The sequence below is a fragment of the Solanum lycopersicum genome, chromosome 12 (genome assembly GCF_036512215.1).
Source record: "Solanum lycopersicum chromosome 12, SLM_r2.1".
NCBI classification, from domain to species: Eukaryota; Viridiplantae; Streptophyta; class Magnoliopsida; order Solanales; family Solanaceae; genus Solanum; species Solanum lycopersicum.
In genome coordinates, this window is record NC_090811.1 from 5618145 (window position 1) to 5641407 (window position 23263).

The following is a 23263-nucleotide window of genomic DNA, read 5'->3' on the forward strand; positions in this document are numbered from 1 at the left end:
TTGTGACAAGGTATGCGTACATTCTACTCTGCTCAGACCCCACTTGTAAAATTTCATTACTGCACTTAAAAAATGATTGGGCATATTTTTTTTAAAATATTTATTTTATTTCAAAATCAATTTCAAATGAGATTATTTTATGAAAATTAAAGTTTAAAGTTATTATAAAAGCATAATAATTTATTTTTTTTAAAAAAAAGGTTTTGATTATCCAATATTATTTTTCAAATGAAGTGAAATAATATTTCGAAAAAAAGGTAAATAATATTCATTGGTTCCATTCATTTATACCTAGGCTAAGTTACATAATTGTGGGAAACAAAATAATAAAGAGAAGCAGTTATCTGAAACGTATGGTTGATGCGTCTCTCAATCTTCTTCTCCATGTAAGCTCTTACTCGAAAAATCTGATTGCAATTCAGAAACCCCATTTACTTAATTCGAACAAAGATTAAAGCTTTCTGTTTTTTTTTCTTTTTTGTTTTTTTTTTAGCTTTTAAAGAAGTGGCCTTGAATGTTTCTATTTGTTTTTGCTAGATATGAAGTCAAATTTCTAATCTTGTTGTTATGCATTTATTGAGCTTCTTATATAGAGGCGGAGCTATGGTTTTTGAGTTTATGGGTAGTGAGTTCTAAAAAAGAAGAAGCTTATTGGTTCTTGATTAACTATTTATACACATTGAGTGATTTTTTAAACATAAACTCAAGATTTGAGCCGAAACTAGCAGTGAGAGTTCACAAAATTTGAGCAATATGGCCATATTGAGGCAGCTTAGCCCCTATTTATGAAATGTATAGGAAATTCCTTGACCACCCTGAAACTGATTGTTAAGGGATATGCATGACATTGGGTGTATGGGGTGGTGATTTGGGTTAAGATGATTGTTGATATTTGCGAAGCTATCTTTTGATGAGTTGGGTGACTTGTACTTTGGTCCTTCGGGTGAGAAATTCCCAAATGTTTAGTACTACTTTAAATGAAGTTCATAAAGTAGCTCTGTTAAAAATTTGTAAATGAAAGGTACCACAAGTCCTGTTCAAGAACTGAGGTAGACATGCACTTTGATATTTTCCAGTTAGACTTGTAATACAAATTACAAAATATGTTTTCTCGTTGAGCCGTGGGTCTATTGGAAACAACTTCTCTATCTTCCAAGGTAAGGGTAAGGTATGTGTACACATTATGCCCCCAGACTCCATTTGTGGGATACACTCGTCATGTTGTTGCTTGGGTTTGTAATATAATTTTGTCATTTTTGCAGTCATCACTTTTTGATTTAGTTTCTATATCTGAGCCAACTTTTGTAGTCTAATTGTTTCTCCTCTCCTCTCCTTCTCTTATTTTATACTTTCTTTGGTTTTGTCTTGGAAATCAAAACCGTTATGAATCACATCCTGACTGTTCACTTGAGTTCTACTTAAGCTTTACTCTAAATGTTAAGGTCTTCTTTAGTTTTAGCAATTATTGTTCAACTGATTACTCAGTTTCTGGTTTGGTATTCTATTCTACTTTTCGCGCAAAAAGGTGAGACAACTCATGTGTAGCATAGCTTTTTGGGGTAGAAATCGAACAAACCTCTGGCACAACAATTTGTACTAAGAGCAGTGTCATGTTGCCTTGATGGAAATAACTGTTGTTTAGCCAGAAATGAGCAATGGATGTATTGCTTTTGGCTGCATAGTAGGAGGCTTGACTTTGGGTTGCATGTATTTTAATTAGTGTTATTTATCAAATGGATGCAGCTCTGATCTGTATATTTGTTCATTCCTCAGGAAATTATCTCCTTCTCACCTTCCTATCAATACCACACATAGCACTTTTCTCTCCCCAACTTCAGTCTGTGCGGCTGAGTATACACGAAGCAGGCTGAGCATATTAAAGTTAATCTGTCATGCATCTATGGTTCAGAAATATTCCCTATCAGGCTTTGCTGTTTCATCCGAAAGAGAAGGCTCATATAAACTGGTGTATGCCAGAAATGGCTCGGCAGAGATGTTGCAGCTAATGAGATGTAATGCAAGAAGCCAAAGTGATAATGTGTCCAAGGGGCAAGTTTTAACTAATGACTTTCAAGAAGAGGACTATTCCAACAAGGACAAGGGTTTTAACAGCAAGGATGGTAAGGAAAAGGAAGTAGACAGAAGAAGAAAGATTGGATTAGCAAACAGAGGAAAAGTGCCATGGAACAAAGGCAGAAAACATAGTCCAGGTAGCCTTTATATGGATGGCGATATGTTAATTATACGACATATATCTGTGTAGTTTAACTATTTGCAGTACCTTGCAGAGACTCGTGAGAAGATCAGACAGAGAACCAAAGAAGCTTTGCGTGATCCCAAGGTGAAGTCATGTAAGAATCAATTGTACGAAGTCTTTCATGTTGCGTTTACTTTTAAAATAGATATGAAGCATGTGCTGTTGTTAGATAAAGAAAGTTTGTTTAGTTCACAATTTTTTAAAATGTCCAACTGTTTATACTTTTGGTTTTGCTTTGAAGTTTTGACTTGCACATGAAAGACCACAATCCACTGCTCTTTTTCCTTTGTTTTCCCTCAAAGCATTCCTTCTGACAAATAGGAACTTACAATTGTAGCATGATAATGTACTGACCACTCTGATACATATATATCATTCTCTTTCTCCTAAAATATATTTTATCTTATTTCAGGTAAGACAAAAGATGTCTGAATGTCCACGCTCTCTTAGGTATTTTCGCTCTCGTCTTTATTATGCTATATTTTGAAAAAGTATGCAATTATACAGCTATACGTCATTGCATGTTGATAAGATATTCACATCTGCTAGTCTACGAGCGCTCTGAAAAGCTTAGGATTTTGGTATGTGTAATGAGAGTTCTTGCCCAAAGTAACATTCACTAGGTTCGTTAAGTGCAAGAGTTAGCTTGGTTGTATGAGAACTTTAATTTTAGGATTTGGGACAATCTCGAGGAATTGTTACAGATGAGTAGGGGACACCTAAGTTAAGTCAACAAGAATGTGTTTGTATATGTCTGTGGTACGTGTCAGCTTTTTGGTAAATTGATTCTCTCTCGATCTGTCTAAGTTCAAGCTAAAGATACTGTTGAGAAGAAAGTACTACATCATAGAGAAGGGAATACCCTTGGCATAGAGAGATAACAAAGAAAGCGCTATGTTAAGTAAAAATATTTTGCTTAAAGTTCCAACTGCTAGCTCCCAGTTCTTCTTGCTTTGTATGTGCTTCTGGCTAGCCACAATCATTTTCGCTGATCAGATATCTATTTAAGCGATTTCAGCTGGTTACAGAGCTTTGTGACCTCCTCTTATTGTCTTTATTTATTTATTTTTGGATGGAGCACCTCCTCTGTCATTTCTGACCAGAATAACTAAATAGTGGTTCACTGTCTCAATCTGAATAAATCATACTAACCCATCTGTCAAACTTCAGGTTATAAAAGAAAGTTTAGTTTCCTCATTGTGAAACGTTAATTTACTAGAATGTATCAACAAAATCATTGCCACCATAAGTTATCTTCCAAAGGAAAGAGGGGTCACAAGGAACAAATCAGGCTGAAATGTTGTCCACATGATTTTGCAAAGAGGAATATCAAGATATAAGAGCTTTAAAAGCTCCCTCTAAGTCAAGAGGCAAATTTTCAGCAGACCTGCACCCTGTTTCAAACTGTGCGCACAACCAGTCATAGTTGACCAGCAAGAAGAACCTGCTCCTGCTAAGCCGCACATAAACTGCTAAGTTTGTGGCATTAGATATTTACTTTCATAATTTCATGTTCATCCTATGCATAGGTTGTGTGATGACGTCTAAAATCAATCCAAACAATAGTTCTGCTCCCTTTTTAAATTTGTTTTAAGAACTTTAATCACTGGTTTGAAATTTTAGAAGTAATTTAGTAGAGGATGCATGCTATTGTGTGGTGTCTTGACCTTCGGTGCTAACCTTTGTGATCACTAGGAAGTTGCAAGTATAGCCAAAAGTCTCTCTTTACTCTGTTATTGAAGGATAGGAATGGTTTGATATCACTCTAACTGCAGCATGAATAGTTCACCATAAATAATAACTTGCAAAATAGACCTTTTCCATATAAAACTGGAAGTTCATAATAACTCTCTTTTGCAGCAATCAGACCAAGTTACGAATACGCGCATCTCTCAGAAAACTCTGGGGTGAACGATTAAAATGGAAAAGGTCACGGGAGAAATTTTTTCAGTCATGGGCTGAAAGCATTGCAAATGCTGCTAAGGTAGGTGGGAGCGACCAAGAAGAATTAGAATGGGACAGCTACGACAAGATCAAAAGAGAGATAGCTCTCGAACGACTTCAGTTGGCTGCAGAAAAGGCCAAGGCAAAAGAAATCACACGCATACGAGCTGAGAGAGCAGCACAGAGAAAGACGGAAAGGATGCAGAGACTTGTTCAAAGGAGAAAAGAACGAGAAGAAAAGCAAAAAGTTGAAGGAAAAACGAAGAGACCAAGAAGACGGTCAAAGCAAGAGAAAGAAGAGTTAGCTGTTGCTGAAGAATTGAAACTCAAGGCGAAATTAGTGAAGGTCAGAACTAAACAAAACCTTGCTTGAACACTGAGTAAAATATGCATGGGTTGTATTTGGCACTCTTACCTAGATGATCCCATAGATCAATTTTTATTCCTTTGGCCATTCCAAGAAAATGCTGTAGCTACTACAATGAAGTCACATATTATAGTCTCTCCAACATCAAAATTTCTACTTTTTGCTCAATTCCCTCTGGAAAAAGGAAACACAACTGCTGTACAAGTTAGCACCGAACTAGAAAATATTCCAAAATGAATTCCAGATGTGGATGCGGCTAAAAAGTTGTCATTTTGGTGCATTATTGTGTTCTATAAGTGATGCCATATCCTCTATGTTCACAGTTCTTCTGTAATTAAAATGTTGTCATCTTGGTGCCTTCTTTTTTGTGTTATTACTGATGCGATATCCTGTGTGCTGACAGATTCAGAAGAAAAAGTCCACACTTAGCCATGTTTGTAGAGAACATCGACAAGCTTGGGAGAAACTCGATGTAGCATTCATAAAGAGACCTCAAGTACAAAAAACAGTTTCTCTTGCAGATCAGATTCGTGCTGCCAAGAAGAGAACAATGGATGTGAATGAAAAAGCCTTTGGTATTACATCCTCCAACTCTCAATCTATTGAAGTATCTGCAGAGGCTAAATTCATCACAGTGGAAACAAAATGACAGAAGTATTTTCTCCAATCATTTAGCTACTTGCATTGGCATATGAGAATGTCTGGACAACTTAGCCTCCGTCTTCGTTGGGAGCTTTTTGTCCTTGGACATCACTCATATGATGGAGAAACCGCATGTTAGAATTTTCAATTTCAGGAATACCATAAGCTACCTGTAGAAAAAGAAATGGGAAAAGGAAAAAAGCAGCTTGTGATATTCAAGTTATGCAAAAAAAAAAAAAAAGGATTGTCAACCATCTGTCTGTAGTCACATTTGCTGATGAATTAGTTCAGGTTGAAACTAGCTCATTTCAGTGTTACATTCAGCAGTTTTTCGTTGTTTATCAACATGAAAAATATTGTTGCTCGATGATGCCAAAAGAGGGAAGATTGACTTGTATTTGACTTGAGAACATGCGACATGATGATCATTGATGAGGAAAAAACCTGGTTCCCTAAACTACTTACCCTGGAACAATTTCTAAGAGAATCAATTTTTTATTCCAACTTACAGGTTTGCCAGCAAATATAATGTGGTTGTTCCAGATATTGTCTGCCTAGTTAGTGATTGAAAATATAATTTTCCTGCTTCTCCACTTTCGAAAATATAATGTGTAGCATTAGTTCTGCAAACTCAAGACCATCTTGAACCAACCAACTTCTGCTCAAACATCCCATTTGCCAACCCTACCAACTACAGTGGCTGATACTTCCACTGCACAAATGTATTGTGCAATTCAAGCTAAAGCGATGCCATTGCAGGCTAAAAAATTAATCCTATTAGCAATCCAAAAAACTTGTAATATGATGATGAACACTGGAAAAAAATAAAAGGAAATCCCAATAATTTTTGGCACTGCATAACTCAATATGTAAAATTCGTACTTCCAACTATTATGAGGACAACGTGCTATCAAAACTCCATTAAGACATTACTTTGTGAAGATAAACCATCTAGCATTGACAACTAAACACGTATCTACAGCTGCTCATCGGTAATTAGAATTGGACATATCTCTACCAGCCATGTTTGGATTCTGATAGGAGTTCCCATCAGATGTATTAGGAGCGTAGCTCTGGTTTGGCCCTGGACCTGTTTGGTAAGGCGTGTCTCCATTGTTCTGTCCACCACCATTGTATTGGAAATTACGTGCGTTGTTTGGCATTCCGTAGTTATTGGGAGGCACTCCACCCATGTTTGGTGGCATATTCGGCTGCTGCATCCCACCTCCACGGGGTGGCCCTCTCATGTCCGGCTGCTGCATCCCGCCTGCATGAGGTGGTGGCCCTCCATAGCCTTGCTGCTGCATGGGTGGCCCTCTCATGTCCGGCTGCTGCATCCCGCCAGCATGAGGTGGTGGCCCTCCATAGCCTTGCTGCTGCATGGGTGGTCCTCTCATGTCCGGCTGCTGCATACCGCCTGCATGAGGTGGTGGCCCTCCATAGCCTTGCTGCTGGTGCATCCCGCCTGCATGAGGTGGTGGCCCTCCCATGCCTTGCTGCTGGTGCATTCCACCCATGTTAGGTTGCTGCATGCCGCCCATGTTGGGAGGCCCCCCTGCTGCCATGTTAGATCCAGGGTTCTGACTGGGTTGATTCTGCATCTCTCTTCTTCTCTCAAAGTTTCTGGACCTATCAAAATTACGAGGTCGGTCATTGCGCCTGTTTCTCTCATTAGCACGAGCATTGTTTCTCACCCATTCCTCATGGTATTTCGGGTCATATGGTACAGCCTGTCCATTGATAAAAGGTTCCCCTGCAACATGCATTACAAAAAGTTATAAGATTAGCTGATGCACCACATATTAACTTGACACACATGACAAGTTTATAATCCAAGATAAACTGTCCAAAAATGCTTAACTAGTGCTGACACAGCAACCTGATAGGACTACAAAACATGGAATCGCTTACCTCCATAATCTTTATTTCTAACATCGAGATAAGAATCAGGAAGCACCCAACGAACCTTAGGCAGCTCTGGACATGAATGAAAACAAACAAGTGATTAGGCTTACCACCAATTTACTCACCATCATGAATGACCAAAGGAAAAAAAAAGGTTGGGGTGTAACAACTGCATTACCTTTTAGTTTATAAGAAAGCTCTTCAGATACAAGGGCACCAAAAGCAAAGTAATGTCTAGTTGAGACGGAATAAATCTTCATCCGTGCTTCCTCCTCACTGAAAAAATTAACTATTAACATAAGCCATCCATAAAGATAAGCTAATCCTTCTTTCAGGTATAATCACTCGTACAGTCTTTGTTCTCCTCATCCACACAAGCTAACAACTTCGTTTTTACGGCAAAACAAGTATATATTGGTTAACAAAAGGCATACATTTCCATATACAAGTATAGGCACACCACACAGGGAAGTTTGTTTTTCCTTGAACAAACTAACACTCCCTCTGTTCACGTTTACTCATCCATTATACTGAAAATACATTTTCACTCATCACTTTTAGCATATCAAGATAAAAAAACATATTTTATTCACATGTTTTAATCATTTCTTCCCCAAATCATTTATCAAGAGCTAAAACTAAACATCATATCACCAAAAGTAATAAAACAGTATGCAATTATAATTAGGTTTTAATAAAATGGAGCTGAAACACGAGAAGAAGCTAAAAATGCAGAGAAATGAGCCAAACCTTCCAACAATCGTAGCAAGTGTTTTGATGTAGCTATCAATAATTTCATCTCTGGTAGGATCACCTTCAGGCTTCTCCATCACAACAAGCCAGTGCTCAAAATCACAGCCGTCAAGCAAAATCGTTTCCTTCGGAGGTCGATTGGACCAGTTAGGATTTGGATCATTCAGTGACGACGACGTTTGACGAGTGGCAAAACCTCGAGAAAACGGCGTCGGTGCCGGAGAGACATTTCGTAGGTTGGCCGCAACGGCATGAAGTGGTCGGAGAAGGTGGAGTGAGTAAGTGCTCGGAGTTGTAGAGAGAGAAAATGAGTTGCAGGAGCGTTTGAATGCATTGAGCAAAGAGCGAGACGCCATTTTCGTTTCAACAAAACCCTAGCTAGCTCTGTGAGGGTTTATCGGGTTTTAATAGCAAAATGCCATGAAAATACCCCTCTAAAATGTTTGGTTTAGTCCTTCAAGTTTCAAAATGTGTGAAATACATCCACCGTCGAATCTGAATCAGAATACACATCTGAATAATAAGATATGCAATAAACATAATATTTCAAACTTGACGCAAATTACTAGTTTCTCATCGAACTATTGTCAATCTTAAAAACAATCATCTACTTGACTAAGTAAATTTAGATACACTCCTAATATGTCACGTAAAATAACAAATAGTCTCAAATTCTTATAGGAGCATGATGTTCTTAGTAAAAATCTAGAGAAGTATTGAAAATATCCCTAAATTTGATGAGTATTTAGGGTGTAGTACACTAATATTGTAAGATTGGGGTGTATTTAGATTCAGATAGTTAAGTAAAGGGTTAGTTTTAAGTATTCAATAACTTCAGAATGAAACTAATAATTTGTACCAAGTTTTGAAATGTTTTTAATATTTTTCTCTTCAACAATTTGAATACTAAATAATTAAGGCAACTTGTTTTTCCAATATATAAATGTATAAAAGAAATTAATATCTATTTACTAATTAATCTACTATTATATTAATATAATGCTCTTAAAAATTATTAAAACTATTGCTAATGGTACTAGCTAGTGATGGTGATCGTTTGTGTTGACTGATGATAGAGACTAATGAAAATGTTTTCTTATTAATAACATTGATTGGAATGTTTGCTGGTACATTATAAGACAATATGGTTGCAATCAAGCTCTATGAATTCAGCTAAATTTTAAGACCGTCAATAAATCAAGGATAAAACTCTTGTTCACGGTTGATTCTCCAAATTGAGAGATGTTAAAAGTCCTTAGTGATGCATTCACTATTTAAGAACATGGTTGATTTCATGTAATTTACTTCTTTGATTTCCCTATTCTCTCCACCTTACATGATTGATTAATGACTGCATGAATTATGATTTAATAAATAAAGGAGTTATATCCTGTAGAATCAGTCTATGAATAGGTCAATTTTCTATGATCTCCCACCGTTCTTGACATCCCTCTAACTATTCCTTGGTGAAGGAGTAGAAACGTTGGTCCCCTTCGGTCAACTTACATCACAACTTTCAAACATAAAGAGCAAATGAAAAGCATAACTAGTTATGGAAAATTCCTTATTCATTACCAATTATTGAACTTTGTTGTTCATGCATGGTGAGTTACACATACAGGAGAATTCGATTCAACAAAAAGGGCAAAAGCTAATAGTAATGTGTGTTTTGGTCTAAAAAACTTTGTAATTTAAAACTCAAGTGGGAATAAACCAAGCTCATCAAGAACATCCTTGCAATCAGGCAAAGTCTCTTTCTTCATGAAGAATAGTGGATTCGCGTAGCGAGTTGGATTATGCATACCAACATTGTTACTGCACACAACTCTTGAGTTCTCAAATCCAATTGCAGGGTCCTTGCAATCCTCTCTTGGGCTTTGCACAACACCTACATCACAAAGTTCTTTCTCATGGTCACCTGATGCTTCTATTGTGTATTTTCCATTCTTGTCTGTCAATGCTTCTGCTGTATATGTCACCTTTTCTGTCTCCATGTCTCTGCATGTCAACTTCACTTTTGCTCCTATACAATGTATCTCGTTAATCAACCAATCAGACTTCTCTATAACAATATTCGTCAGTTTTGTGAAGCATAGTAAGTGTCATGGTGTGATCACCCATACTACTTCTCTTGTTTCCATCTAGGTGCCTTCCCATTTTACTTTACATCTATATTCCATAGTATTTTTTTATATATTACAAATTGTTTGACAGATTGTATAAAAATAATACTGAATAGTAATGTTATATTAGTAATTTGGGACTAGTAATATTATGATCAGTTATATGTTGAGATTATTTCTTTGTTTGTGTGCCCTTACCGTTCTCGCTCAGTCTTTCAACGATTGAGAAGGCAGTCATTGAAACATAACGTATCGCAACGCCAATCATCAAATACGATACTAGGCCCCTGCTCAAAGATTTGATGGATCGAAATAGCCCACCCTACCCAAGCGCTATGTCATATATAGGGAAACTCATTGGTTGAAATCATCAGTTATTATGGTTTGTTTTGATATATTCGGTAGAAATTTAAAAAAAAATTCAGATTGGTTGGTGAGCCTGGTGACCGGAGACTATGTAGCTTAGTTCGGAGAGCACTTGTTAGATTAAATAGTTTTTGGTTGCTAAATGTTACGGCCTTAAGAACATTTATGTTTTAAATCATGCTTATCCATGCATTAATATCTCTTGTATTACTAATACCATGTGTTTGCTATGTATGAATTGTACGCCCTATAATATTGAATAAACATAAAATACATCTTACCAAACATGTATGTCAATTTTCTTACGGATCTTTCTATAGCAACGATCCTCCATAACAACATATCATTATAACGTTAATCAAATCATATTACGTTACTATATCTCGCTATAACAGTTAAAAAACACTATTTAGATAAATAATAACGTTATAAAGAGATCTGATCGTAAATATTATTCATACCTTCAATGTATTCACTGATTCTGGTCTGAAATTGCACACGGCAAGTGTCACAATAGACAGTGCCTTCAACTTTGAAGGCTTCTTGGCATTGAGCAAAGTTGGCAAAGGCCAATATGCTGCAGAGTGCAGAAAGGACCAAAATAGCCTTTGCCATTTTTTTTTATTTTTTATTTTTTATTTTTTTGGTTTTTCTTTCTTCTCTTGTGTGTGTCACAATTTGAATATAAATGATATATTCAACTATTTATAGGGATAATTTTTTTTCAAAGGAATAATGGTAGAGAGATTGTTGTGGAGTAGTTTAAGGATGATCTTATATTTAATACAAGGTTAGGGAGTTATTTGACTTCTTCATTTTATAACTAATTTTATTTGGTTGAGAGGACAAAATTATTTAATGGGACATAATATTTTGAGGTCATTTATTTGTGAAGTAATTTATAATTTTCATTTGAAAGTTATAATATTTTTAAGTCATATTATATAAAGGCATAATATATAAATATATTCTTTAACTTGGACTTGTTTACATTTATGCCCTCCAACGTTCTACATAAAAATTTGTATCCTAGATGGTGCCCTACGTGTATTGTAACATGTAGGACTCACGTGTCTATTTTTGTTTAAACTTGTATATACATAAAAATTTGTATCCTAGATGGTGCCCTACGTGTATTGTAACATGTAGGACTCACGTGTCTATTTTTGTTTAACTTTATACAAGTTTAAATGTCTATTTGTGGACACTCAAAGTTGAAGAACATAAATGTAAAATGAGATTAAGTTAAATGGTGTGTTTATGTATTATGGTGTTCATAGGTCGATGATTGATTAAAAAAGTTCAAATTAATCTAATCGGTTCTCAAAATATTATTAAAACCAAACTAAATATGATATATGTATATCGATTTTGATTTGATTATTCACTTGTTAAAAAAAAATTAGAAGGACTAGCATTACAAAACTTTGATCACTACAATAAACTCATGCAATCAGTTTCAATTTGTTTGTCTTGCTTTCTTTTTTGGTCCGTCAGGTAAAGAATGTCTTTTTCCTTTTTTGACATATTTTTAATTTCAATTTTCCAGGTAACATCTTTAAGACCACAAGATTAAAAACACATTTTGATGCATTTGATATATTTATATTTTGAGACCACAAGATTCAAAAGTTTATTTATTTTCCTAAACTATTTTCCAAGTCAAAATATGACAAATAAATTGAAACGGAATAGTATAATACACTAATGTATTAACATAATGCCTATGCAAGACTGAAATTACAAAGGAGTCACTAGATAAAGCAAATACCAAATTTTATACCATAAATATTTCATCTAATAACACATCAAACCAAACGGATCCTTAGTGTTCAAGAGTTGCTACAATTGCAATAGGGACATAAGATTCTAGTTCACTGTTTGTGCAAGTTTGCTCAGTGATGGTCCCCTATTCGGGACTTCGCGTCAAGAGCATAATCATGATGTTAGTCGTCAACATCTTTGACGACTAACATCCTTCCATATTCCAGGTGACGCGTTTTCTCAAGTATCAACTATGAAAGACAGACATGAAATAGGATTAGCTTAACCAGTATTCTGCATTCCAGCAGCAATACCTTTCATGGTCAAGATGAGTGTGTCCTCCAAGCCAGGTGCATATTCGCTAGTCGGGTTCAGGTTCACAAGTTCTGTAGCTGGTTTTGCTTCCATGTATTCCTTGGAAATGTGAGGCCTTGGTGTGACACTGTAGTCTGGGTCACGAATACGCTTTAGGGTGTAGGCTTGACACACGTTCAATGTTGTGATGTAGGAGTCACGCAGCCTGAGTCGTTGTTTTAAGTACGGATCACCCTCCAGAAGATCCTTGTGTCCAGCAATCTATTTTGAATAAGGGGAAAATTATGTTTAGATGCACTAACTTGGAACTAGTTTGTGAAGCAATTGAACACAACAAGTGTTCAACCGATCTTTTTCAGAAGTATATGTCACATTACCTGCAGGAGGAGGCTCTTTGTCTCCTCATAGTTTGACCTCAAAAGTTCACCGAAAGACAACAAATCTTCAGATACCAGAAGCTTGTCGAACAATGCAGCAATGCCTGGGTCTCCTTTGGCGAACACCATCTCAACCAAATCAATAGTTACCCTAAAGAATGGCCATGCATTGTACATTTCCTGCAGCATGCGGAGGTTCTTGATATCCTTTTCGATGGCATACTTAAATGCTGCTCCAAAGCCGAGCCAGACTGGAAGATGGAATCTAGTTTGAGTCCAAGCAAAGATCCAAGGAATAGCTCTAAGTGATTCTATGCCTCCGCTGGGTTTACGCTTTGATGGACGGCTGCCAATGTTCATTCGACCATACTCTAACTCAGGTGTGGCCTGCAAACATGATCAATGAAAAATAGCTTATTACAACTCAAGGCAATATTTGTGATAGCATCTGTAATTAATAACTGAGTTCATCGCTAGCATACTTACCAGGCGGAAATACTCGACAAATCGGGGTTCCTTAAAAACTATTGATCGATACTTTTCTGTAGCAACAACTGCAATTTCGTCCATAAGTGCACGCCATTCTGGTTTTGGAGAGACTGGTGGATGCATCCCATGTTCAAGTGTAGCAGCAGTATAACGTTGGAGTGTCCTAAAACACAAGTGTTCTTCCCCAAAAGAGTGCTCAATAACCTCACCCTGAACTGTAACACGGAGAGATCCGTGAATTGTTTCGGGTGGTTGAGACAATATGGCAAGATGGGCGGGGCCACCTCCTCTTCCCACTGTACCACCTCTACCATGGAACATGGTTAGCTTCACGTCGAACTCCTTGGCGACTTGTATAAGCTCCTCTTGAGCCTTATATAACTGCCAGGCTGCTGAGAGCCGACCTGCATCCTTGCCAGAGTCGGAGTATCCAATCATCACTTCTTGCTTGCCATTAATCCGGTTTCTGTACCACTCAATTGAGAAAAGACGTGCAACGGCTGCAGGAGCAGCATCCAGATCGGCCAACTTCTCAAAAAGTGGAACAACTCGTAAAGGTTGCCTAACTCGGCATTCACGCTGTAGAAGCTCAACTGCAAGCACATCAGATGGTGCAGTGGCCATTGAGATGATGTATGCCCCAAAGCAGTCTGCTGGGAGTTCGGCTATGACATGGAACGTATCCAAAACATCAGCAATTTCTTCAGTTTTTGGAAGATCCCGTCCAAATAAAGGTCTCTTGCCACTGAGTTCAGACAGAAGCCACTCTTGTCTACGTTCTTCAGACCATTCTCGATATGAACCAATTTCCAAATGCTGCGTAATAGCATCAAGCACATCAGTATGGCGGTCCGACTCTTGTCTTATGTCAAGTCTCACTAGTGAAAGTCCAAACGTAGAAACTTGTCTAAGGAAATCCAGAAGGCTACCATCCGCTATGGAGAGATCACCACAAGCACAAAGAGATCTGTAGCAGAGCTCAAGAGGCTCCAAGAACTACATAAAATGATGACCATATTAGTATTATATGACATGCAACACAGATATTTATAAATTTCGGTTTAATAGAACAACCATGCAAATGCTTATGCTGTTATTCAACAAGAAACAGACACACTTGCTCATGTTTTTCTAGTTCCTTTTTTCGATGAATAACATGTCAAGTTGTTTAGTAAGACTAGTAAAGAGTACAAGTGAATGTTCACTGCTTAATTTAGGAGGCTCTACATATAGAAAGCAGTCACAGGAAAAGACAGAAGTATAGTATTATGAACCTGCTCAATATTAGTATAAGTTGCTTCCTCTGGAATTTCAGAGTATCCATGGCCTAACAGTTGGCGAGCACGCTCGCGTGTCTGATACAACTTATCTCTCACATCACCAAGAATTACACGATAGGGTTCATTTGGAGGAACTTGCTTCCAAAATTCTGCATGAGAAGAAAACGTTATAAGATCACAGATTATGGGATTTCTCTGTCCAAAGATTCTTTAACAGTCCTATCAAGGTTATATTCAACTACCAAACTCTTCTTTGATTCAATTTCATGGATCAACCTCAATAGCAATATTCAATTAGTTACCTATGTAGTGTTTTTCATCTCTCCTTGAAGACCTTTGGAGTTTATCTGCTCGCACACGAAGCTCTTCACTGCAGCGCCACATAGATAACTGAAAAATTGTACAATTTAGAAAAAGATCAGTGTAGATAGTCTGATTTCTTTCACTAAATGAATCGAGACAAAATTGTCAAAAACATTTAATTGTTGGATACCTCAAACATGAGGTCCTCTATTTGCGAATAGTACAAGTTAGCTGCCATCATTCTTGCCAATAAGCAAACATCTCTTGTGACCTCGGGAGTCACTCTTGGATTACCTGTATTTTGTAGCAGAGTTGACAGGTAAATAAGGACTATCTACTGCATGTAGTAACTAAGTAATCCACGTTCAAGCAGAAGGAGTACTTTGGTTTCCTCCACCCCTTCAAAATTATGTAATCCGAATTCCTATTTTGTTTTCTCAGCTTTTAGCTAAAGTAACTGCAAACATTCTCTACAGTTAAGGAATCATACCATCACGATCACCGCCCATCCAAGAGGAGAATTGAATAAGAGGAGCATTATAAGGAACTCGTTCATCAATCCCTATGTTTTTAAGAGCTGTATCAACACGACGCAGAAACTTTGGCACACCCTTCCAAATTGTTTCATGGAAATAGCTCATTCCAGCTCTCATTTCATCTTGTGGAGTAGGAGGAGTTCTTCGGATCTCATCAGTTCGGAACGCAGCTTGGATCTACAGAGGAAGTAAGTAGCAGATTTTTATCAAAAAAGAAAGATCCATAGAATGCGACACATATTTGATTTTGAAGATTCCTTATTACAATTTTAGAGTAATCATATAACTAGCTGCACTCTTTACAGGGTAAAATACGATTCAGATGAATGAAGGGACAAATATTCAATGGGTAACTTATGAGATAATTTTTGCTTCTCCAATCTTCACGAGATGGATGCAAAAATTAAGTCCATGGATATGTCATATCCATCAAGTTTAGAAAGTAAAACTACATTAATACAAAGCCTGCTAGATCAAGACATATCTATATGACATTGAAGCACAAAAATATCGATTAGTAGAGTTAGAAAGACATCGGAATTGAAGGTACTAATAATAGAATTTCATTCAAGGAAAACACATGAATCAACTAACTAAACGTCAATAGTTACCTCCCTCTGTAAAGCTTCGTCAAGTTCTTGTTTATCATCGGGTGTAATGTCTTTAGCATACAACTGAGCCAAGCAGTCACGGATCCTGAGTTAGAACAAGTTAGTAAACAACCGATGAAAGCACGAAATTTGGTCCGAAAAGAGCATTTCCCCTTTATATTTATTAGGGAAAATATCGAAGCATAAACTAACATAAAATGACAAGCCAAGGAGACAACTCGAACTGCTGAAGACAATAAACATTGTGATTAAAGACCAAACCTGCCATGCTTTTGAAGCAATGATCTTCGTACAGATTGAGTAGGATGAGCTGTTAGGACCAAATCCACAGTCTGATTCTTGATAGCATCAAAAACTTCTTGGGGGGACTTCTTTAAGTCCCCCACCAGTTTCTTGAAAGTTTCTTCAATATCTGACTCAGTTGTTGCATTACTCTCATCCCCGAAATCTCCTTTTTTCTTCAATTTTTGGCGCCTACGGTAGGCAATCTGAACCTCCTCAGCCAAATTGGCCAAGTTAAGCATGTGAGAGAAAGCTTTAGCAATAACAATTGAATCCCCTGGATCCAAACTTGTCAACACATTGCCAAGTTCCTCCAGCTTCTTCGGATCATGCTTGGCTTCATACTCGGCAGAAAGCTCATAACAATCTTGGACCTAATGTGAGATCGAAGAAATCAAAAACTTCAATATTGACCAGTCTTTTGCAATTACAACAATAACAACAACATACTCAGTGTAATCCCACACAAGTAGGGTCTGGGGAGGGTAGAGTGTACCAAGACCTTATCCCTACCTTGAAAAGGTAGAGAGACGGTTTCCGATATACCCTCGATTTAAGAAAAATCAGATCGAAAAAAGAAATAACAGAAGTGAAGAAATCTAGCAAACACGACAAAACATTCTAACAAACAGACTACTTGGTCAACACAAGTTTAGGATTTCAAGTCAACATACACATGGGGACTTCATCCACTAACACAGTCAAACTATACTGAAGCATATGAATACCACTATATCAATACAATCTCAAAGTATTACACACACCTCAGAATCAAATGTTTGTAGTTCACTCAGTCAGAACAGACATAAAAATCCAATTTTTTTATTCCCCTTTTTATAAATGACATAAAAATTCAATCTTTACCATCAAGAAATAAACCAGATTAAAAGTGGAAGACAAAACAACACCCCTTAGTAACCAATTCAAGTGTTTCTAGTCAATTCAACAAAGAACAGACATAAAAATCCAATCTTTTATCCCCTTTTTTACAAGACATAAAAATCCAATCTTTTTACCTTTTTTTACTAGTGACATAAAAATCCAATCTTTAACTTCAAGAAATACACCAGATTAAAAGTGGAACACAAAAGCAACAACCCCTTAGTAACCAAAAGACCAAAATCACAGAACTTCATACAACATCAAAAACTACAACTTTGGTAGATAATTTACAATTTTCTAATCATTCATAGGTTAAATTAAATTGGGAAAAATGCATACTGTTCCTTTGAGATCCTCTCCATGCAAATCTTGAAGAATATCAAGAAACCTATCCAAAAGCAAAGCATCATACTCAACAAGTTTATCATCTTCAGAAACTTTAGCAGGCACCAGTTGCCTCAACTGTGCATCAATTGAAGCAAGTTTCTCCAAATTCTTAGTAGCCATATCTCACTCAACAGTCAACACTCTGCAGCAATAGACATAAACATAAAAATCATCAAAATCTTTTTTTTTTTTTTTTACAAATTATAGCAACCACAATATCTGATCATGACCCCAAGAAAAGTACAAAAAAGGGACCACTTTTTCTTTTCTCTTGTTCAGGCCATTCAAAACAAACAAAAAAACCCCAGTTGGCAACTCTCTACTAAGTTATATATTCTTGTTGATTTATTTGTTAGCAAAAAAAAAACAAGAAAGATATGAAATTTTGAGTATGGCAAATTGGAGAAACATAAATAATGTTCAGTACCTGAATTTTGGTATGTCAGAATATAAAAGAATGAGAAAAAGAAGTCTTTTTACTTTGGACACTCAATAGGATATGGCAACCTATATATTGGGAAATAAAGAGTTTTCTCTTTCTTAGAGTTTTACTAAGAATAACTTACTCTTTTTTTTAGTTTATTTCATTAAAAAAAAATTATAATATTTTAATTCTAATTTTTCATATGTTATATTTAAAATTATAAAATTAAAAAATAATTTTTTGTATTGACAAATTTTAATCAATGAATATAAAATTTTAAAATTTTCTATATTTTTTTAAACTCAATATCTAATCAAAATAGATCACTTTTTTTTGAGGGTATTATATTTGGAATTTATTTTCTTGTAATTTAAATTTTATGTGATTGTTGCTTGTTTGGATGACGGTTATATTATAACGTATTATTAGTGTATTAATTTCAAATTTTACAAATATATAAAAATAATTATTTTTTCTATCTCATTTTAATTGAGGTAGTATGACTTGATACAAATTTTAAGAAAGAAAGAAGAACTTTTAAAATTTGTGATTCAACATGAGTTATAAAAATTTGTGTGTCTATAAATAATTTTATTAAAAAATAGACATTTATAGTTAAATTGTTACTCAATATGAAAATGTCTTTTTTTGACTTACTAAAAAAAAGCAAATCACATAAAATTGCGACATAGAGAGTATTAATTACCTTTATCGTGATTAGATCTTTGCTTTAATTAATTGAATTTTAACCATGGATTTCAAACTACGACATGTGTCCTCCATCCAAGCAAAAATCTTAGAAAAAATAGAGAGAACTCAAATCATATACTTAGGGGCGGAGTAATTTTTCTTCCAATTTTATTTATTTTCTCAAAATATATTTATCATAAAAATATATTATTTTTCTCCTATTAAAAATAACAACAAATTGAGATGCGTCCAATTATATAATATCATACTGATTAAAAGAAGGAAAAATTGTATAAAATAGCAAATTAATAACCTAAATTAAATTGAATAGCTAGGGTTTGATTTAATTGTGCTCCATAGCAAACATTGACAAAAATTTGTCAGCCGTCTCTCTCCCAGAAGTCTCGCTCGCCACTCTCCCATTCTCGCCTCTCTCGCTTTATACACAGAAGTGTATAATTTCTGTTTCTGTTTTGTATAAAGCGAGAGAAAATTGTATATACACATGCAAAAATGTATATCTTCGTGTTATACACTTAATTATATAATTTACAAACATTTTACTTCAAATATTGCAGAGAAAAAGGCCAAAGAATTATACGATTGTGAATTATACAATTGCAGTGAAATACAATTTTTCTAGCTTTATACAACAGAAGTGTATATATTGTGTTTCTGTTTTTGAATAAAGCGAGAAAAACATATATTTTCTTGCTATACACTTATAATTATGCAATATACATAAATTTTAATTCGATTCAACTGTATGCAAAGCTAATTATACAATTGCAGCGAAATAGGCCAGCGAATATATAATTTAGGCCAGCGAATTACTATGTATAGCGAATTATACAGTTTTTATGTTTGCTATGGAGCGTAATTATGCAAAGTTTGCTATATTATACAAATATGATTTTTTTATATATGTGAAAGTTGCCCTTTAAAAAAAATAGTAAACATAACTTAATAATAAAAAAAGAAAAGAATGTGTAAGAATCTTGCAACTGTCTAAACCACAAGGCCTGATTTTGCCCACTACAACTAACACTCATTACTTTCTAATATAATATTAATGACTTTATTTTTATATATTTTGTTTTATTATTATATAAGTAAAACAAAAATTATTTGACAAGAAGACAATATAATATATATATTCTGTCATATGAAGCAGCAGGGTATTGTATTTTTTTTTCCCTCTTTCTTTTTGGTCTGATTGAATTTATATTTTGGATTGTTACCGCGAAATAATAAAATTCATCGTTAATGTTATTTAGTGATAAATTATAAAAAGTTAAGTTAGCTATGAATAATTAAATTTATAATTAATTCCCTCTTTTTGGCTAGTGATAGTTGTAATTATGATTATTTTGTGATGGCCGTATGTCGAAGACTGCGAGAAAAATATTTTTTTTAACTAGAGGCACTAATATCTTTTAAATATTTGTGAATATCTTTTACTATATCCATACATCTCATGTATATCACGTATATATTTATAAGAATATGTGGTGTCCATCTTTGGCATATGTAAAATAAAGTGTCTAAACCCTTCCATGCTTGTTTAGTTTCTGAAGTCTAAATAATTTGAGGCATATAATATAAGTTTGAATTTCGTAGAAAATTAGTTGAAAATCCATCAAAAATACTATCGACTCTGATAGATTTTCTAGTATTTGATTAATAAAAAAATTATTATTCTAAAGTATTGTATGTAATTTAACTAAATACTATGGGGTAAATAGAGGAGCATCGAGGGTGTAATGGTCAAGGGAGCGAGGTTGGAGGTGTTCGTTGGGAGAAAGGTATTAATGAACTTGATATATCGTTTATCAAACTTGTTTTTTTTTTTTTACCATAATTTCATTAGAAAAATCGTAAACTTAGACATTGTTGTAGGCTCAACTATTAGTTATGTTTAATTACTTGTGTGTAAGTATTATATATAACTTTTTTTCAAGTCTTTGTTGCTTTGCTTGTCTCTTCGACTAAAATCGCTTCGTTAGTTTCAACTTTCGTATTTAATTTTTTCCAGAATCAGTATGGCATATATGTGGGTTTGTGGGCTTGGCCTGAATTGAAGTTAGAAAGCTAAGCAGCCCAATAGCAATATTGTCAAGTGTAAAGTGTTTGATTTCTTTCGATTTTTATTTTTAGTTTAAGTTATCGAATTTAACGAAAAAAATAAGAATAGGATAACTTGAATTATATTATGAGTAATTAGTAAATACTAAATAGGTATGCCTTAATTTACAGTAATAAAAACATTTTATGGATGACTCGAATTTCTTCATGATATCGATATTTATAAGACTCATAAGACACTATATATTTCAATGTCACTTGCTTAGGGTTATAATTAAAGATTATAAATATTCGAAAAGATATACAATGTACATTATTTAGAGAAAGGTATGATGACCTTTTGATAAATGAAGGGTGTTAATGTAATATATTATAGAGTATATGCCCTTAAATTTATGAAAAATTACGCGATTAAGCAATTTTATATTATTTAATTACTCACCATAGCTATAGTTTATTATATTTATCACTCGCGATTAAATATTATACGTTAATTATGTGAGTTGACTTCGAGTATCTATAATTATCCTCGTTTGTATAGGTATAATTCGCCAGAATATACAAATACATATGTATAATATACAATTATCTAACCGATATACATATATAATTTACCTCTCTCCCTCTCTGAATCTTGCTCACCTCTCTCCTCCCTCTCTTAATCTCGCTTGCCATATATGCAAATGTATATGTATAATATACAATTATCTAATCGATATACATATACAGTTCACCTCTCTCTTTCTTATAACATGTAATTACAAATTATAATTATTAAACTATAGCTATAAAAAAATTAAGTTATTTTTAAGTTATTATATGTGAAAGTTCCTCAATATTTATCAAATTCAAAATAAGACCAAATTATAATGTCTTTAAATTAAAATACAAATCAATCAAACTCAAAAAAATCTGTCAAAGTACATAGTACTTGAGTCAACTATCAACAGTTGATTGAAGAGTAAAATAAAAAAATACTTTCTTTGAACTTGAAAATAAAATAGAGAAAATATATTTGGCAGGGCACGATTGACACGAATAGTTAATTTTATTTTTTTGTAATTTCATTGAAAAGTAAAAGATAATTAATTAAATTTATTTATTTTTTTGTATTCAAATTACTTTTAAAAGTAAAATCACTTCGAATATATCAAAATCACTGTTGAAAAGTCAAATCATAATTGTTAATTTTTCAGTTCATAATCCAAGAAATTAAATTGGGGTTCCACTTACCAATAAATGTGTTAATGTTCTCTTTTCTTTTTCCTTTACATTTCTTCGTGAAACTTAAAATTTCATATTTTTAGTAGGATTGTTTTGCTCGTGATTTAGTTTAGATCATTTTTTAATTAAATGAAAATAAATTTAATTAATTTATTTTTAAATGTTAAAATAAAGTCAATCTTTCATAACTTTAATTTTTATTTTTTTTTTTGCTATTTGATTTTTGTGGACTTCTAAAAAAATATGAAACTATAAAATTTTGTTAAAGTACACACACATATACGCGTGCACACGCGCGCTGACACACAGAGGATTCTTTAAAAAATAAATCACGCATTATCTAAAAATTGAATCATTATAAATAATATGATAAAATTATTTCCAACAATTTTACAATTTTCTTACAATATTAAATATGACGATATATTAAAATCTTGTTAATATTTGATTTAAATAAAAATAATCAACTAAAACAATCAACTGATAAGAAAGAGTAAATAAAATAATCAATTAAAACAATCAACTGATAAGAAAGAGTAAATACAGTTCTTTACGTAATTATGAACGAATGTTATTGCAACGTCAATGATTAAAGCTTAAACGAATAGTCTATATGTCACGAGTTTGAATCTAGGCTAGGTCCCAATTTTAGGTATTTTTTTTAAAAAAAAAATTAGACTCTTTGGAGCTATTAGGATTTAAATAATTTTTCTTTTATATTGCTTTGGTAAATATATTTGTAAAAGTTTATATTTAGATTGTTTCACAAAAATTGAAGATTTTCCATTATTACAAGTCGAATCATTATGATGAAAATAAATGTAATAGATATAGTATTATATGAGTTATACTCCCTCACAAATACAAGTTAATTGAATGTCATTATATACGCATGATCAAGTTATAATCAGATAATATCATTAGTTATGGTACATGTCAATCTTTGATCGATTTATCTTCACATATTAGGGGGTTATTAGACTATAATTATTGATAATAGCACATTTTAAATTTCCTATGATATTCATTAAACAACTGATATGAAAGAGAGTAAATACATTTCCTAACGTAATTATGAATGAATGTTATTGCAGCACAAATGGTTAAAGTTTAAATGAATAGTCTATAGGTCACGAGTTCAAATTTAGGTTATGTCCCAATTTTAGATTTTTTTTTAAAAAAATAGACTCTTTGAAACTTTTAGGATCTAAATAATTTTTAAATTCACTTTTTTGGGTAAATAAGATTATAAAAGTT

At 34.0% G+C, this 23263-nt stretch overlaps 4 protein-coding genes across 7 annotated transcripts; 1 reads left to right on the forward strand and 3 right to left on the reverse strand.

Moving 5' to 3' along the window:
- The first annotated feature begins 258 nt into the window (after positions 1 to 258).
- LOC101259409 (stress response protein NST1) lies at positions 259 to 5714 on the forward strand. 3 transcript variants are annotated; one of them, XM_069292307.1, is made up of 7 exons: positions 314 to 386; positions 1077 to 1157; positions 1774 to 2210; positions 2289 to 2341; positions 2670 to 2707; positions 4118 to 4547; positions 4972 to 5714. In XM_069292307.1, exons 3-7 carry the CDS (start codon positions 1901 to 1903, stop codon positions 5215 to 5217), a joined length of 1077 nt encoding a protein of 358 aa, XP_069148408.1. In that variant the 5' UTR covers positions 314 to 386; positions 1077 to 1157; positions 1774 to 1900; the 3' UTR covers positions 5218 to 5714. The 3 variants fall into 3 exon arrangements, with proteins under 3 accessions (XP_004251890.1, XP_069148408.1, XP_010313915.1); XM_004251842.5 differs by lacking the exon at positions 1077 to 1157 and having other exon boundaries at positions 259 to 386; XM_010315613.4 differs by lacking the exon at positions 314 to 386 and having other exon boundaries at positions 1066 to 1168.
- A 321-nt stretch (positions 5715 to 6035) lies between these two features.
- Positions 6036 to 8313, reverse strand: LOC101259714 (multiple organellar RNA editing factor 8, chloroplastic/mitochondrial). The gene is made up of 4 exons (XM_004251843.5): positions 7866 to 8313; positions 7294 to 7391; positions 7122 to 7187; positions 6036 to 6963 (listed from the first exon to the last, which is right to left on the reverse strand). The coding sequence occupies exons 1-4, from the start codon at positions 8222 to 8224 to the stop codon at positions 6197 to 6199; spliced, it is 1290 nt and encodes a 429-aa protein (XP_004251891.1). The 5' UTR covers positions 8225 to 8313; the 3' UTR covers positions 6036 to 6196.
- A 1105-nt stretch (positions 8314 to 9418) lies between these two features.
- Positions 9419 to 11037, reverse strand: LOC101260018 (anther-specific protein LAT52-like). The gene is made up of 2 exons (XM_004251844.5): positions 10819 to 11037; positions 9419 to 9891 (listed from the first exon to the last, which is right to left on the reverse strand). The coding sequence occupies exons 1-2, from the start codon at positions 10970 to 10972 to the stop codon at positions 9560 to 9562; spliced, it is 486 nt and encodes a 161-aa protein (XP_004251892.1). The 5' UTR covers positions 10973 to 11037; the 3' UTR covers positions 9419 to 9559.
- A 1079-nt stretch (positions 11038 to 12116) lies between these two features.
- Positions 12117 to 18188, reverse strand: PPC1 (phosphoenolpyruvate carboxylase). Of its 2 annotated transcripts, XM_004251845.5 has the most exons (11): positions 18011 to 18188; positions 17536 to 17725; positions 16294 to 16688; positions 16033 to 16117; positions 15376 to 15598; positions 15076 to 15179; positions 14885 to 14972; positions 14577 to 14731; positions 13300 to 14298; positions 12814 to 13200; positions 12117 to 12697 (listed from the first exon to the last, which is right to left on the reverse strand). In XM_004251845.5, exons 2-11 carry the CDS (start codon positions 17701 to 17703, stop codon positions 12404 to 12406), a joined length of 2898 nt encoding a protein of 965 aa, XP_004251893.1. In that variant the 5' UTR covers positions 17704 to 17725; positions 18011 to 18188; the 3' UTR covers positions 12117 to 12403. The 2 variants fall into 2 exon arrangements, with proteins under 2 accessions (XP_004251893.1, XP_010313917.1); XM_010315615.4 differs by lacking the exon at positions 18011 to 18188 and having other exon boundaries at positions 17536 to 18010.
- Between the last annotated feature and the right edge of the window lie 5075 nt (positions 18189 to 23263).

Bases quoted from the DNA above. Each gene is read 5' to 3' on its own strand.
- LOC101259409 (XM_004251842.5), top strand. From the start codon at position 361: ATGCGTCTCTCAATCTTCTTCTCCAT. The intron at 2,708-4,117 runs GTATTTTCGCTC...TCTCTTTTGCAG, and splicing joins GAATGTCCACGCTCTCTTAG to CAATCAGACCAAGTTACGAA. The intron at 4,548-4,971 runs GTCAGAACTAAA...GTGTGCTGACAG, and splicing joins TCAAGGCGAAATTAGTGAAG to ATTCAGAAGAAAAAGTCCAC.
- LOC101260018 (XM_004251844.5), bottom strand. From the start codon at position 10,972: ATGGCAAAGGCTATTTTGGTCCTTTCTGCACTCTGCAGCATATTGGCC. The intron at 9,892-10,818 runs GTATGAATAATA...TACATTGTATAG, and splicing joins AATCAGTGAATACATTGAAG to GAGCAAAAGTGAAGTTGACA.
- PPC1 (XM_004251845.5), bottom strand. From the start codon at position 17,703: ATGGCTACTAAGAATTTGGAGAAACTTGCTTCAATTGATGCACAGTTG. The intron at 15,599-16,032 runs GTAACTATTGAC...CTTCCTCTGTAG, and splicing joins ACGAAGCTTTACAGAGGGAG to ATCCAAGCTGCGTTCCGAAC. The intron at 14,732-14,884 runs GTAACTAATTGA...CTTCTCATGCAG, and splicing joins AGATGAAAAACACTACATAG to AATTTTGGAAGCAAGTTCCT.
- LOC101259714 (XM_004251843.5), bottom strand. From the start codon at position 8,224: ATGGCGTCTCGCTCTTTGCTCAATGCATTCAAACGCTCCTGCAACTCA. The intron at 7,188-7,293 runs GTAATGCAGTTG...ATTCATGTCCAG, and splicing joins GCTTTCTTATAAACTAAAAG to AGCTGCCTAAGGTTCGTTGG. The intron at 6,964-7,121 runs GTAAGCGATTCC...TGCATGTTGCAG, and splicing joins TAGAAATAAAGATTATGGAG to GGGAACCTTTTATCAATGGA.